A 17,324-nucleotide genomic window follows, 5' to 3' on the forward strand; every position below is an offset into this window, starting at 1 on the left:
TTTTGGGCATATACTGGGAACCGAGTTTAAGGTAAAGCACAGTCAGTGCATAGCCAATATTATTTTACTGATTCACTGAAAATTAGTTTTCATTTAGCTGAATTCTAAAGACTATTTTAAGGCAGTGAGTACTCTGGATTTTGTTATAACACAAACTGTTTTGTAGCTGTTGGCCAGAGCGTAGCCAGTTGACCACACACTTATCAATGTGTTTTTAATGGCTGTGTGCCCCAGCTCGCTCTCTTTTTGTCGAACCACAGAGTCTGGTTTTGGGTTGTTTATAAATTAGAGCATAGAACCAGATCCATTGGTCACTGGTGTGATTAGAGTGGTCCTGTCCCTCAAGAACTCATCGTTTTGTTCAGCTGCTAGAACTAGATGGGCCTTTTCTAACTTCCTTGCTACAAAACAGAAATTGAAACCATGAGGAGAACAAATAGTGTATGCATTTTAATGGTCTTCCTCCAGACATTACATTTGTTGTGGATTATATGCTAGTTTCCGATGACAAACAGTAACATGCTAGATGTTAAAGGAATTTCTCCCTTGATAAAAATGGCCAATCCACCAAAAAATGGTGGATTCATGATAAAACTTATAGTTTCAAATGGCAAATTCTTTGTTGTGTCAGGACAAACCTAACACCTGACCAGGTGTTATATTACACTGTACCATGGTACTCTTCTCCCTTCCCTCTCCCGCCGTGCAGGGGGGAAGGAAAACTGGTTCCCTGACATCCCATCTGTTAGGGAGGCTTGTGGGTTGCCATGTCCCTGTTGCTGTTCATTGGCCATTGGGACAGGGCTGCTTTGGCTGGGTTTGCCCAGGTGGGGAAACTGGTGTTGTCTGCTCTTGTACAACCCAAGAGCTGAAAACCTGTAAAAACCTCCCAGGCTGCTCACATGCTCTTTAAAGGCCCCAGCATCCGGACAAGTGTCTGGAACAGCTTTGGTCCCTTTGGGGTGGTGGGTAGCAAGCAGAATTGTCCCCATTCTGCAGGGATTGTGGAAACAGCCTTGGCTGGTTGGCAAGGATGTAGGGGTTCCTTGCAACCACTGTAAGGTTCCTGGGAACTCTGTCACCCTTGCTGCCTTGGAGCAATGGTGTTATGGATAAATGTGCACTAATGTATTGGTGGCATATTGGATTGGCATTGACAAAAGGAAAATTAACATTATCAGCCGTTCTGAGAAGTGTCGCTCCGGAGGATGTTGGGGAGGCTATATCCCACCCTGAAGCCACTCCTCCCAGCATAGCTGCTGCCTGCTCCACCCCCTGGAAGAAGCTAGCACAGCCCCTGGCCCTGAGCAGGCAGCCCACCCTCACCCTATGCACAGATCTCATGGGGTGGGGGGCTCATGCCCCCCTTGCCTTCCCCTGGGGTCTGCACAACGGTGGGAGCCACCCCCTGGACAAGCTGCCTATGGCTCCACCCCATTCCCAGGGCCGTAGCTGGGCAGCACCTGCACCTGCCCCACTCCCTCTCTCACTTTGGGGGCCTTGATCTGCCCCCTACATCCGTTCTCCATCCCACAGACTTGCAGAGAGCTGCTCTCCATGCTGCCAGGCTGCATATAGGTTGTTGCCAGATCAGTATCAGCTGATATGGCTAGTTAAAAATCGGGCGTGGGTATCAGCCAAAAAAATCTTCATTGTAGTTTCATAGTTAGTAGGGTTGGAAGGGACCTGAGCAGATCATCAAGTCTGACCCCCTGCCATGGCAGGAAAGGGTACTGGGCTCAAATGACCCCAGCAAGGTGATTGTCTAGCCTTGTCTTAAAGACCCCTGGGGTAGGAGCCAGCACCACTTTGCTTGGAAGTTGGTTCCAGATCCTAGCCACTCTGACAGTGAAGTAGCGCCTCCTGATGTCTAATCTGAATTTACCCCCTGCCAGCTTGTGACCGTTATTCCTAGTCACTCCTGGCAGTGCTCGGGGGAACAGGTACTCCCCCAATGCCTGCCGATTCCCTCTGACTAGTTTGTAACAGGCCACTAGATCCCCCTCAGCCTTCTCTTGTGGAGGCAGAACAGGTTCAGGTCCCATAGCCTCTCCTCGTAGGGCCTGCCCTGCTGCCCCCTGATCATGCGAGTGGCCCTCCTCTGGACCCTCTCCATGTTGTCCACATCCGTCCTGAAGTGCAGCGCCCAGAACTGGATCCAGTACTCCAGCTGTGGCCTGACCAGTGCCGCATAGAGGGGGAGGATCACCTCCTTGGACCTGCTTGAGATGCATCTGTGGATGCATGACAAGGTGCGGTTGGCCTTCCTGATTGCATCCCCACACTGCCGGCCCATGTTCATCTTGGCATCAATGATGACTCCAAGATCCTTTTCTGCCTCTGCACTGACAAGAAGGGAGTCCACCAGCTTGTAGGTATGGTGCTGGTTCTTCCTCCCCAGGTGCATTTGCACTTGTCAGTGTTGAATCCCAGCCTATTCTCCTCTGCCCACCCCTGTAACCTGTCTAGGCCCAATGTAGCCTATTCCTTCCTTCTAGCATGCCCACATCCCCCACATCTTAGTGTGATCAGCAAATTTGAACAGGGTGCTTTTTATCCCCTTGTCCAAGTCACTGATGAAGATGTTGAACAATGCAGGCCCGAGGACTGAGCCCTGCAGAACCCCACTGCCCACATCCCGCCAGGTCGAAAATGACCCATCCACTACCACTCTCTGGGTGCGGCCCTCCAGCCAGCTGGCAACCGGTTTGACTGTATAGGTGTTGACACCACAGTCCCCCAGTTTTTTAATGAGAACGGGGTGAGAGACGGTGTTGAAGGCCTTCCTGAAGTCCAGAAAGACTATGTCCACTGCTACCCCTGCATCTAAGGTTTTAGTGACCTGGTCGTAGAAGGCCACCAGGTTGGTCTGACAAGACCTGCCTCTAATGGATCCATGTTGGTTGCCCCTAAGCATAATCTGCCCTGCTGGCCCCTCGTAGACATGTGCCAGAATAATTCTCTCAAAAAGCTTCCGCAGTATCAAGGTAAGACTAACCGGCCTATAGTTTCCTGGGTCCTCCTTCCTCCCTTTTCTGGAGATGGGAACCACACTGGGCCTTTTCCAGTCCTCTGGCACCACATCAGAGCACCACGAGTGCTAGTAAAACCGTGCCAAGGGTCCTGCAATGACCTCAGCTAATTCCCTCAGCACTCTGGGGTGGCGATCGTCCGGACCAGCTGATTTAAATACATCCAGTCCCTTCAGAAGTTCCCTGACTAGATCCTCCCTGACCCTTGGCCTAGGTGCGCCTCCCCTGGGGCCTGAGTGGGGCCCAGTGGGGGGACTGATTTGGTCCCTGCTCAGGAAAATGGAGGCAAAGAATTCATTAAATAGGTTACCTTTGTCATCTGGTGTGACGACCAGATTTCCTAGCATGTCTTGCAGGGGCCCCACGTTACCCGGTACCTTCTTTTTGCCCCCTATGTATTTAAAAAAGGACTTCTTGTTGTCCTTGATCTGGGTAGCTAGTTCCAGTTCCATCTCCGCCTTGGCCTTCCTGACTGCCCCCCTGCATCCCTGAGCAACCGCAGTATAGTCCTCCCTGGTGATGGTTCCTCCCTTCCATTGGGTGTACGCCTCCCTCTTAGCTAGAAGACATTCCCAGATGCTTTTGGTGAGCTATGGGTGCTTTTGTGCCCTCCTGCTCCCTTTGATCCATGTTGGGATTACTTCCCTTTGGGCTTGGAGGAGCAACCATTCTTCTTGGACACCTGGCTTCCCTCCATTCCAGGTGCACTTCTAGTTGTGGCTGCTGGTGCTCAAACACCAGCAGTTCATTAAAGCATCAGGTATTTTAAAGGGCTCCCAGGCAGCATGAGACAGATTACAGCTGGTTCTCAGGCTGCTCAGGGGTGACAAGCCTGAGGCCAGTGAGCCTGAGGCTTTCTGTCTTCTTCTGGGAGGAGCTGTGAACCAGTCCCTGTCTCACCCCTTAGCTGGAGACCTTTGTAGTGTAGCTAAGGACCTTGAACACATGGCTCTGTAGCACTCTAAAAATCATGTCTGGCAGCATCTGAGTTATGTAGCCTGAAGGGGTATTCCTTTTTGTATATTTTATTGATACTTCCCGAAAAACAGGTTTTAGCAGCCTGCACCTGGGAAAACCAGTCACCCTAGATGAGTGAATTAGATCATTTTCTAGTTTGCATAACAGTTGACACATTGATATGAGTTGACTGGTATTTAAAATAGTGTTCTCGCTCCCTTCTTGTTAAGTGAAGATGTACACAAACTGAAGAAATAGGATTTACTCATTTTCACAGTGCTGTTAAGTGCACAAAGTAAACAAATGGCTTTTTTGTTGTGATAACAAAAGCACTCCAAAGTATTGAAAGAAAGAAATTAGATATATTTTTTTAAAATTATTCATTACGTACGGACATTTCACTTTATATTCAATCTGTCATCTTCTAACTAGAAACTGAATGAGAACAACACAAGCAGGTATAATGGGGAGCCTGACAGTACGGAAAGGAACGACACTTCCCACAAAATCTTACAGGTATGAAAACAAAAAGCAGTGTGTTTAACCAGAGCAAGTCACTAACTTTACTAGAAATAATCAGAAATGTTCAACGTACAAATTAAGCAAAAAAATTTGGAAGATAATGTAAAAACAAGAAATGGAACAGTGATTTACTTTTAAACAAGTTCTGTTAAAGGAAAGTCATCTTTTAGTTTAGTACCTGTGTGAATGGAGGACTAAAATTGAAACTGGGAAAGATGGAAATATAGCAAACAAGCTCAGAAGGGGAATTAAGTGATCAGGGTGACACTCTCATAAGTAGAATATTTAAGGTGTTTCACCTGTCTTCCCTCTGATTCTGATAACTGTATAAAATCTTTAGTGAAAAAATGCAGAGTACCTCTGTGTTTAAATCAGGTTAATGATCTTTTTATTAAAAAAAAGGTTTAGACTAGCATATAGTAATCACATTTCTATATATCACTCTTTACTAGCAAAAGGTTGATTTGGACCTAGAAATAGACCGTGTGCTTGATCAATACCGTGTGCGTTCAAGAAAAGAAGATAAGACAAAGGAGGAAATATATTCAGAAAAACGAAGTTTTGAGGCAGCAAAAACTATTGAGAAAGCATCAGCACAGACAAAAGAGCTAGAATTTGGTGGAAGAATTGGTACGTATATTAAATCTAGTAATAAACGGAAATTATTAAACACTAGTTTTCACTCAACACATTGTCATAGTCAAAAGTCCTTCTTTTCAATTATGACCATTCATTTGATGCAGCTGCATTTTACTTGTGGTGGTGATGTTAGATCCCATTCTGGGCTCTCTTGTGACCTGCTTTCAAACAAACAGAGCAGTCATAGCAAACTTCATCTTGGGTTTGAGTATTTGGAATTACTGGAGTAAGCTGTCATAGTCTCAACCATCTGGCTTTTCAAATTCAACTGTAATATAGTCTTGTATAATACACTTTGGAGAGATATTAGAGGCAAGATGTTTACTTTGTATTAAATGGAATTACTTTTTGTTTACTTCAGTTTTACACCCAAAATGACTTTAAGTGTAAAGGTATGAAATTCAAACAGGTTTTTCTTTTCTTAATAATGGCAGAAGAAATTCCTGACTCTGTGATTGGATAAAGTCTGGAAGAGCTTACCAAGAGGAATAGTGGTAGTAATTAAGATGCCTATGAGATGGTCACTTCCCCCTGTGATAGTCCTAGCAAGGCAGAGAGAAGTGGGGAGGGGACAATTATTAAACCCAGAGCGGACAAAACCTATAAAAATAGTTTGTGGCACTATGTTAGTCCAAGCCCTCTGCCAACTGTAAGACTGAGCTAAAACATCTTAGATTAGCAAGTAATTTATTTTTCTGTGAATATTTACAATCTGTAGTGAAAGACAAAGATTCTCACACTTCAAGTTGTGACCCAGCTGCATGCATGGTTTTTTACTTGTAAATTGATGTCACATTCTGTATGCTAAGGAATACACAACTCAATTACATGGCCACTTGCAAGGTCCACTCTCCAATGGAGGAGAGCCATTAGAGAAGGGGTAGGCAATTATTTCAGCTGTAGGGCCGCTTAATGAGTTTTGGTGAGCTGTCAAGGGCTTCACCGGTAGTCCTGTCCCCTGGTCACCATCTTGGGACCAGAAGTCCCTCCCTTTGCCTCCAAAAGTACTCCAGGGGGGTGGGGTGCCATCTTGGAACAGGAAAAAAACAACAAAATCTTATACTAAAAATCAAACATCTACTATAACATTTTATTTCAAAAAATATTCTTTTCCTGATTTGTGTGTGTTTGCATCGTGTAGAGGTGATTGCATAATAGCTCAAAAATAAAGTCTTACTCTTGTATATTGTGTTAATGTGTGGGGGTGTGTGGGGATGGGGCATCAGTGTGTGATGGGGTTTGTGGATAGGCAGGGTGTGTGGCATGGTGGAGTGTGTATGGGGGGAGCCCCCCCTCCCCCAGTGACTAAAGCCCTTGCTGCTGGGAGCAGGTGATGGGCCCTCAGGATGCTAATGGCCTGCACAGGGAAAGTCCCACCTCCCCTCCCCTCCGGCGGTACTTGACTCCAGCTACTTCTGGGAGCTGCATGTAGTGGCAGGAAGTGAGGCCAGGTCTGCCCCTTTTCATCGTACTAAATAAACATTTATCATGGTTTGAAATAAAGTATGGGTTTGCATACTACAGTTTGAGAACTGCTGTTCTAATGGGATAAAACGCTTTTTTTCATATTCATCACCTAATATTTTGTGTTCTCTGTTTACAGGAACCTTCTGCATGATAGTTTTCTTGCCTGCAACTGTGCTTTACTTGCTGTTGATGTGCAAACAGGAAGACCCCAGTATTATGAACTTTCCTCCACCTTTGCCTTCTTTTGATAGCTTGTGGGAAACTAGAGTGTTTGGTGTCTGGCTTGTATGGTTTTTTCTCCAAGCTCTGTTTTACTTGCTGCCAGTTGGAAAGGTAAACTTTTACTAGCAAATGCTTTATGGCAAATGATTGTTTTGTAAGTTGGACTTACATTTTTGATACCAACATGAATTCTAATAATAGAAATGAACTAAACTGTAATGTAGATGCTGCAGATTGTTCTAACTTGAAATAGTACAACTGTGATCTAGAAAACCCCTCGTTATGAAAACCCCTTGATTACTGGCATTGTATTCCAGTCCCTTCAAGAGAGTGTACGGTAAGCATTATCGTTTTAAGGATCAGGTAGCAAAAGAGACTAATAGATTTATAGAATGTCTTACGGTAAGACCTGAGCAGGCAGACTAGATCTGCTGCTTTTCTAAGTTCCTGTTTGGTTCCACTTATACATTAAATGACATGCTTCAGATTGTAAGCTTCATTGCTTGGGAAGTCATTCTTGGGTGTCCTATCCATATGCCTCACGGTACATTTGGATATGTGTATTGCTCTTTCACCCTGAAGTATCAAATTAAAAAGCGTTGGATGGTTATTTTAGGTTTTTGTTCATAGCAGTTCCTGTATCAGTTGAAGACCATTTTGATTTGGCTAATAATACTCTGCTCTGGGAAACAGAAGTCGATATCATTTTAAACCCAATGTCGTAATGCTAATGTATATGCTTTTCTAGCATAAATCGCATTATAAGGCTTCCAGCATCTAAGTCCTGTCCCTGTTCTTACCTTCTGAGTCGCTCTGTTTATAACAGCTGCTTCATCACTTAGTATGTCCCTCTTGGGGAAATTTCTTTGCACTAAGTCCTCCTAATTACCTGGGAAGATATAGGTACCCTTTTCTGAGCATTCAAGTAGTCTTACCAGCACAGTCTCTTCAAATGCATTAAAAACTCGTCCTGTAGCTGCTTCTGCATGAGGGTGCACAGACGTTGTCATTGTATGGCTAGTTTAGTGCGCGTTGAGAATTGTAGATATACCGAGGTACATAAAACTAATTCATATGATATATGGAAATAGGTAGCCCTATCAACATGGTGGTGTTATCAGCTCAGCATCTAGGAAATTAATGAGAACTACTCCATATACTGCTTGTGGTTCCTTTTGTGAAATTTGTGACTTAAAAGTTTACAAAATATGGCTGTTGTTGATTGGAAGCTTACAGGAGTAAACTTGACTGCAGATAATATGAAGGGAACTAATCAGGTCACATGGAAGACTAGACTTGCTAGTTCTCATTAAAAAACAAAAAACATTTCATGTAACTACAGAAAGTACAGCATTTTTAGAAAGACAACATGATTTCTTTAATTGACTGTATCCTAATTGACTATCATGATTGGAATTGTCTGCCATGTTAAGAAACAAAAATATTTTAACTCTGCTTTTTTGTATCTGTATGGGGGGGGAAAAACTAGTCTTTTTAATTTTGTCTCTTCAAAGGTTGTAGAAGGAATACCACTTTTGAATGGAAGGAAACTACAGTACAGGATAAATGGTATGTGAGTTCAGTTTTTTCTCCTTGGGAATTTGGTAATATTGTCTAACCAGTGTCACTCGATGTTGCAAGCTCAAAATTTTTTTAAGTGAGAATAACTGGAAAAATGCACTGAGTTAAGAGTTGAAACAAACAAAAAAAAATCTGTATGCAGTTATACCAGCTGGTCATTGTAAATTTAGCACGTGTCAACCTCCACTGCAACAGAAGGAAAGCTAGTAAATTATTAGGAAGGATTTTCTCCCCAGAATATAATGTTACACATCTGAGTTTGAGGTTTTAAAGCTTTGTCTTTGATCAGCTAGTATTCATCATTATTATAGTCATGACAGTGAATTAGATGTTTCTGTTTCAATCTACAGTTAGGAATCTCTATAATCACTGTTCACTGCTCCAGTGTTACTAATGGGAGTACCTGTTAAGTCTCCATATTTTAGGTTAAGTTCCCATTTGAACTTAAAGTGGTAACAACATCTCTTTTATGAAAAATACAAGGCTGTTACTATTTAAAATTACAGTACTTTTGAAGTACAGAGTAGGTTTCATGTAGATTCTCCAAAAATTCAAACTTTGCTAAAACTGAAATTTACCATCTGTAACAGCTCTTCCAGTTCTAGAATGATCTTTGTGACGAAGTAAGACTGAGTTGAAATTAACATGGGCCATCTTATATTTGATGACATTTTGTTGCATTTAAGATATGGTATAATTTCAACTTCATCCAGTTATAAAAGACTCTAAGCTAAAGACAGTCAGGTCAATAAATCATTTAAATCTATCTTTAAATATTTCTGTTGTGATACCATGGGTAGCTCAGCTAATCGCAGACCTTCCTCTACAGTTAATTTACAACAATTCTTTTCAATATAAAAGTATATGTGTAGCATATGGCTGACTGTACATGTGTTGAGCTCTTGTTAGATTACTTGGCATAACTGTTGTTACTATTAAAGTTTCTGTAGTTGTCAGCTTGTTATCCATGCCTCAGTATTGGTCTCCACTAAGTCACTATTACTAAGTCACTCAGAGCATCTTGTGTATCAGCATCCCTACACTTCAGAATAGTGATGGGGGCCTGCTATCTAAAGCTTGTTGAACACAGTCAGTTAAAGCACCTCTGCTACCATTTTGAAGTGCAGGGATGCTGATACATGAGATGCAGAGGCTGGCTGGAGCGCAGAAATTGCCACACTCCAGCAAACTCGATTAATTGAGTCTACTCTGATGCGCTGTAATTACAGTATGTTGGAGCAGCCTCCTAGCTCATGTACAGGCACCCTAGAAGACCAGACTCCTGGTCTCCCTCCACCTTTGCCATTTAAGCAAGTAGTGCATCTCTCAGGTTTCTTGACCGATTCTGTAGTCCAGTTCTCAACTTTTCCATTTCCCCTGTCCCTCTCCAGGACACCGTCTCAGAACTGCCATCCTGTGTTTCTGTTAAAAGGTGCTACAGACTCAAGCACTCCATCCCATTCACTAGTATTAGGATGATCCTTTTGAGCTTTTGGAGCATTGCAGTGTGTTTAGATGGTAGCTAAAATAAATATTTTTCTTTCTGTTGAGAACATGATACTGATGTCTAACCTTATATATTAGCTACAGCATATTTTGGAATCTGATATTTGGATTTGGGGTAGATAAGGATTGGTTGGGGTCGTTCTATAGTTCATATTTGCTTGTCAGCATAAGGACCCTCAAGGCAAGGACTATGATCTCCAAAGAACACTTCCCCAAAAAACGAGTTCAGGTGCACAAAGCACAGGATGTCATTAATGGACTATATAGAGGGATGATTTGGGGCTTATTCAGTACATATTTAGTATAAAAGTAAAATGATTTAGGTATTTGGGGTATCTTTAAACCTGGATGCATTTTTCAAAACTCCAGAACCCTGCTAAGGTGGAATGATTGCTCCAAGTTCTCTGGGTTTTGATTTGATATTAGACTTACATTTTGGTTTGTTTTTTTCTTTTAGGATTCTATGCTTTTGCTCTGACTGCAGCAGTTGTAGGAATATTTTTGTATTTTGAATTGGAGCTTCATTATTTGTATGACCACTTCCTGCAGTTTGCAGTCTCAGCTATAGTTTTTTCTGTGGTGTTCAGCATTTATCTTTACATTCGGTCTCTGAAAGCACCTGAGGAAAATCTGTCATCTGGTGGGAATTCTGGTAAGTCTGAGAAATGCTTCAAATCTTTCCTTCATCATGATTTTTTTGTTGTTTTTATTTCATGAACAGAACTTGTCTAAATCATATTTATGTTGATAGGCACCCAAGCAAGTCACCTCTTTGCCCCATCATGGACATTTACAAATATTTGTTTCCACATATACACTCGTTGCCCCCCTGTCCTGTCATATTATTCCATAAACTTAATGAGTTCAGTTTTAAAACAATTCAGGCTCTTTGCCTCTATCACTTAGCTCAAAAGACACTACCAAAATTTCATTTCTCTGGTACTTAGCGTTCTTCTAATTTACAATTTGATTTTTTTCATAAGCAGTTTGTAGCCATTTTATCCTGTGCCTGTCTTGAATTTTTTTTGGCTAGAAAACTTCCTCCTCTAATTTTCACGATATAGTAGTAAAAAATAATCACCTCCCCTCCTGATGATCTTTGGTATTCCGCTACGCAAGTCAGGCACCTTGAATCTTCTTTCATACCAGAGGTCTTTGTTCTCTTAGCCATCTTAATGACCTTTCTCTGTACTTGTTCCAGTTTAACTTTTTTTTCTGAACTTTAGTGACCCCAGTTGCAGGCAGTATTGTAAATGGAGGGGGAGAGAGGTCTTACCTGGGCCTTATGCAACAATACTAGTACTTCTTTGTCTTTGTTGAGTATACTGTGCTGTGCCAAACTGCTGTGGGGATGATCAAAGCCCATCCAGATCCCACTGTTCTGCTCTGTCTTTACAGAACAGACTAGATTTTTGCCCCTGGGATAACACCTTGCCCAAGCAGACTTCATTCTCTTCAGCCCCTGACCTGACATCTCACTGCTCCAGAAAGCAAAACTTGGCCAGTTTATGAGATCTTTACCCTTGGTTTGTAAAATATAACAGACCTGTCATTACCACAGGAAAAATAAATACCCATAGTTGTAGCTAACTCTGAAAAATCACTCTTTCCACAGACATGCTGTAAGGTATGTAAAGCAAAACCCACCCCCATCTTTCTTATGTAAGAAAGATCATTGAAGAAAAAGTAATTTGGAGGCCAGATATAGAAATAAAATAGAAAAATCGCGCACTTTGACCAGAAAACAGTCCCTCAGGGAGTTTTCTCAGCATTTCCAGGGACCTGCTTCTCTACTTGCTCTAACAACAGGGACTTGGCACCAAGGCATAGGGGTTTTAAACTCACTTCTCATCAGGCATCTCTTAAATATTTATTGTGCCTCCCACATAATACAAATACTAACACCAGCATACTACTTCACTAACCCTGGGTGAATAGGGACTGCTCCTTCCTCACCAAAGCACTCCCTTTCTAGCTCCCTTATGATTTAGCTCTCACTGGTCTTGCCCCCCAGCAATGGAAGGAAAAGTTTTTCTTCTTCCAGTGTTTAATATTTTGTGTTTTGTATAATCTTTCATGACTTTTGCCCTTGTTTTTTGTGGTAGGAAAAAAGGAAATTGAAACAGTAGATAATAGCAGTGGAAAGTCAAATGCAGAACTTGACATTACATTAACTCAGTGTTTATTTGGCAGTTAGTTTAATTTGGGTTTTGGAAGAAATGATTTTTTTGTTGTTTTGCTTTGTTTTGTTTTTACTTGTTTGGGTCTACTAAAAAAAATAGACTGACTGGCAACTGTATAAAGAAAAAATCGAACGATATTTTTTTCCTTCCTAAATGTTCAGTTATAGTAGTAGTAATATTGACTTGTATCAGTACAGGTGGAAGCTTCAGCTGGCTAAATATACAGAAGTGGGTTTTTGATAGGACATTAGATTGAGAGCCGGTTTTTAGAATGGTAGTGTAAGAGGCAAAGATGAAATGAAGCAGAAGTAAAATTGAGGGATTGTGCTTACTGCTTTCTTCGTATGGTGTATTTCTCAAATACAGCTGTGGTCTTCGAAATGATGAATATTAAAAACTGGTTTAGTTACTGTCCAGAAGTCTTTAATAAGTAAGTGTTGGCTCAGCTTGGAACCTACGCAGTTGAGGCAACGTCCTTTCTTTGTCCTCATAAAAAGTTACTAACCAAGTTTATGCCCTGTGTTATACCTACAGCATTATTCTCTCCTCTCTTACACAGAGTGGTCATACATTTTAAGGAGGCACAATTGCTTTTTCTTGGTTTAAACCTGCTGTGTTGTGTTGGTATTGCCTTCTAGCAAAGAAAGTAAAGAAGGGAGGAAAAAACTAAGGACAGTTTTAATAACACATGCATGGGAGTTGTAATGTCCCTTGATAACAGAGAACAAAGTTCCTCAAGCTGATAAGAATGAAGGGATGTAGCCAAAAAGCAAACTTCAAGTAGGAAAGACTTGAAAATAACTTTGAAAGAAATTAAGAGAATGTAAACACATGTACTAACATATGAGGTCTTTTAAATTATCTGAAGAAACCGTTAATGGTTACTTTTTAATGCTTCAAAATGGTGCCGATATTTATACGTGTTTGGTGATAAATTTTATTGTACGCTTTCAGGCTTATAGCAGCATTTCTAATAACTATTAAAGTAACCATTTTCTGGATAGCGGGAGTGGGGGGAGAAACAAACCAAAAACCATTAATGGAGGAAAGTGCGTTTTGTTTGCAGGGAGCTTTATATATGATTTCTTTACTGGCCACGAATTAAACCCTCGCATTGGAACTTTTGACCTCAAATACTTCTGCGAGTTACGTCCAAGCTTAATTGGCTGGGTGAGTCAGAGTGTCTTTACCTATTTTGTTCCACTTTCTCAACTTTATTAAAGTTTTAATTGTGGTAGAAGGGATATAACAGTTAGAGGATGGAAAAAAGGATGCAAAACAAAGGTCTGCTGAAAGCCATGAGACTTTTTATCCTTGTGGTTTTATAAATCTTGATCAATTAAAATTTACCGCTTTACTTCAGGGAAGAGGTATTCTAAAAGTTAAGGATAGACCATGCTTGCTTGCTTATTTATTCATTTAAAACTGGGTTGGCTACTAAGTAGCTTCTTAATAAAAAATGGATTTTTAACATCACTTAAATTTTGGATCTAAATTGCTTGACTTTTAAGATGAATTATAGTGTAGTAGAAATAAGTGTTTTTAAGTGTATGTGAAAAACTCATAATAAAGAAAATGACTTCTTTTTCAGGTGGTTGTGAACTTGGCAATGCTGTTGGCTGAGATGAAGATACATAATCAGAATGTGCCATCTTTGTCAATGATACTGGTTAATAGTTTTCAACTTCTGTATGTAATGGATGCTCTTTGGCATGAGGTAACTGCCAGACCTTTTCCAATCTGTAGCACTTTTGGTTAAATAGCTGACAGATAAGTATACTGATGCTCAGTGAACTGTACTTTTCTTCCCCAATCTGTCCAGGAAGCTATTTTGACGACTATGGACATTACCCATGATGGGTTTGGATTCATGCTAGCATTTGGAGATTTGGTATGGGTTCCGTTTATCTTCAGCTTACAGGCTTTCTATCTAGTTGGTCATCCAAATGAGATTTCTTGGCTTGCTGCTTCTGCAATTATTATTCTAAATAGTAAGTCATGATTATTTTATTACTAATTTTCTATTTCCTTTTTTCTGAGCAAGGAAAATGGATGAAAGATTCCCCTGGCACTCAAATAAAACTGTGTTCAATAACTTAGCGAGTTGTTCAGTCTCAGTTCCCCGTTTGCTATAATGAGGCTGGTTATATTACTTTCACTTGCATTTGTATACCTTACAAGTTGATGTCACTTACAGCAGTTAAAACAGGGGTAAGATCAAATAGCTATCCATTTCTAGCATTTAGATTCGGATATATAAAAACAGGGAAATAATGAATTACCTAGGATGTTGTTTGGCTAAGGAAGTAGTTAATAGAATAAACTGTCTCGCATTATAAAGTGGTGGTAAGCAACTTAGCCATTAGGTTAGTTAACTTTCTTAGTGTTACCTTCTTAAAAAAAATTGCAGCTATACAATTCAAAAAATATATCCACTGCCTTGCCCAAACCCTCCACAACCAATCCTGTATATTCAAATCAGTGTGGAAAAGAACATTCGTTCCTGTTTTAATTTAATCTAAGAAAAAATTAATTGTTTGCTGAATAATACATTTTTAAATACTGTTTTTTAAAACATGATATGCAGGGCCTGAAATTTACATTAAAGGGGGAGGGGGAAACAAAACCCAAACAGGGGCCTGACATTGTGGCATGTAGATCATCCCTCCTCCCACTAATTATCAACTGCTTTGTTTGTTTACTCTACATGGCCCTCAATTAGTGGCATGCTGCTAATATGTTAGCATGTCATTTTGTTGCATCTTGTTTTCCCAAACAACATCTTATTTGTAGGGCTATCAAAGAAAGGAGGAGAGGTGGCCTTGGAAGTAAATTTAATGTGAATAGACTTGATATATCTACTTCTCAAGACGTGCAGCCTGCATTCTTTTTCCTTTTTCAGTTTATAGGTTTCTCTTATTTTGGGGAGAGGCTGGAACTTACTTCCACATTCCTTCCCTCACCTACCCCTCTTGGGGCGAGGGCAGACATCCTGTGAGAAATCGTCCTTATACTTTCATGTGTGCTTTGATTCTAAACAGGAAAAGTGCTAGTTGTTGTTAACTGAATTAACTGCATTCAAGGAAGATTTAGCATCCCAGATGATAAAAAAAATAAATAAAATTGTATGTCTGCAGTCATCAGACGGTATCCTTGATTGGGGTATGTGAGCAAATAGAGCATTGAGGCTATTTGTAGTGTACTGGGGGAGTGGGTGACTGTCATCATGTCTCATAATTACATTGATAAATGAGGGATTGGCAAGCTGTTACTAATGGCAGGCTGTGGTTTGTGACTTGGTTAGTACCATTGGCCACTGTTTCCTTCTGGCTGCTCTCTTGCCCCCCAGCAGCCTCAGCTGGAAACTTGTTACTGACAAACCCGCTGTGCAAGAATCTGGTGGCTGATTTGGCAGCAACAGTGACCAGAGGCTGCAGTGAGAAGAGCAGCTATTTGGACAAAGCAGAAATACTGGTGCAATGCAGGGGTTTGGTGCATCGTTAGTAAAATGTGGAGCTTGAACATGGGCCAAGTGGCACAGCTGAGGACCAGCACATTGTTAATAGCATGGGTTGGATCGCACCTTTGCTGGCTAGATCCAGTTTTTTGTGGGATAGATCCAGGCTAACTCCTATGATAGGTCATTGAACAGGTAATCTATCAGAATAAACGTGTGTGCGCCATAGGGGGTGGGAAAAGGTAGGATGGAAATTGGGAACCTGCTATGGGTTACATAATAGAAATTTCAAAACCTAGCCAGTGTTTTAGATGAGCAAGTAAATCTGAAACATAAAAATAAAGATTCCCTACAGTCCTACGTTTAGCATAAATGTGCAAATACAGTATAGCATGCATGTAATATTTTGAAACCCATATTTCAAACAAGCTTCTGTTAGAAGGGGCTGGGAGTTGAAGAAGGATGACTTGTATACCTCAAGAAATGACTTTGTTATAATGAATGTAAAATTAGTCAAGAAGGTGTTTCGTTGAAGAAAACATGTTGCTTAGTTTTCTTTTTCAGAGTGTGCAAATCTGAAATGAAAACAACTAATAAATTTTCTTTTCAGTGTCTGGGTATTACATTTTCCGTTGTGCAAACTCACAAAAAAATGCATTTCGGAAGAATCCAAAGGATCCCAGATTGGCCCGTGAGTACCTTTTTGAGTCATTTCCTGTTTTATTTTCTTTAAGTTCTCTCTTACATATGCTTTCAATACAGTTTTAACATGATACTTTGCATGTTGCCTTCTGTACACAGACTTGAAATTTATTCCTACTGCAACTGGAAAAAGTCTGCTAGTCTCAGATTGGTGGGGTTTTGTTCGTCACCCTAACTATCTAGGTGACATCATTATGGCTCTGGCTTGGTCTCTACCATGTGGTAAGTGCCTGAAACTAAAGTGCTTGGTATCAGAAATGCATGTGTGCTAGCATCTGACTTCCATTCCTAATGGAAATGAATGATGATTCCAGAGGGCCTGGCGTCTTAAACAGAATGTCAGACTTCACTCTTACAAACCTGATTTGAAACCTGGCTCCCTAGTACATAGCTTCTTCTCTTCCTCTTGGGATTCATCTCAGTTCTTGGCTTTACCTCTGATCCTTCTCTGCACCAGTGTTGTTTGGCGAGGGTAAATGACTGATGACCTCATTCGTTCATTCATGGCCTGCCAGCTACATTATGACCACTTTCAGTGGTGTATCACCCATCATGGTTAGGATTTCAAGTATAAAATATTGAACTGATGGCCCAGAGGAGTTTTCCATCTGTTGACTCCTCTGTGAAATTCTATGAAATATGAACTTTCATTTCTACTCGAGAACTTTTACAATCTTTTCTCTAATGCCTGATGAAGGGTGTTTGTGCTCGAAAGCTTGCAATTAAAGACTTTTTTTGCAAAAATCTTGTTCTAATAAAAGATATCATCTCTACTACAAGGCCTGATTGCTAGTATAAAATATTCTAATTCAGATTCATCCGTCTGATCAAATGCAAATGGATGCAGTTGTATTTCCAATCTTATTACTGAGCATCTCTTAGTTCTTTTTATTTTAAACCTCATGAAATTTATACCTTGGTATTTCCTTTTCTAGTGGAACTTAGGTTTTTTTAATTTGATTTGTTTGATAGTTTTCTGAAAACAGAAGTCAAATATTTAGAAGCTGAAATTATGATAGTTTAAATTCACTTAAACCTCACTACCCAAATTCTTTT

General features: G+C 40.8%; 1 protein-coding gene across 1 annotated transcript in view; it reads left to right on the forward strand.

Annotated features, from left to right (window-relative positions):
* LBR (lamin B receptor) overlaps positions 1-17,324 on the forward strand; it is a 31,742-nt gene that overhangs the window by 11,736 nt on the left and 2,682 nt on the right. Inside the window, exons 4-13 of the mRNA XM_090047961.1 lie at positions 4,422-4,505; positions 4,964-5,141; positions 6,754-6,950; positions 8,354-8,408; positions 10,384-10,578; positions 13,176-13,279; positions 13,701-13,826; positions 13,932-14,100; positions 16,177-16,257; positions 16,368-16,490. Of these exons, the coding sequence (XP_089904087.1) occupies positions 4,422-4,505; positions 4,964-5,141; positions 6,754-6,950; positions 8,354-8,408; positions 10,384-10,578; positions 13,176-13,279; positions 13,701-13,826; positions 13,932-14,100; positions 16,177-16,257; positions 16,368-16,490 (1,312 nt within the window). The remainder of the gene's footprint in view (positions 1-4,421; positions 4,506-4,963; positions 5,142-6,753; positions 6,951-8,353; positions 8,409-10,383; positions 10,579-13,175; positions 13,280-13,700; positions 13,827-13,931; positions 14,101-16,176; positions 16,258-16,367; positions 16,491-17,324) is intronic.

This window comes from Crocodylus siamensis, chromosome 1 (assembly GCF_052110815.1).
Source record: "Crocodylus siamensis isolate JL-2025a chromosome 1, ASM5211081v1, whole genome shotgun sequence".
Taxonomy (NCBI): domain Eukaryota; kingdom Metazoa; phylum Chordata; order Crocodylia; family Crocodylidae; genus Crocodylus; species Crocodylus siamensis.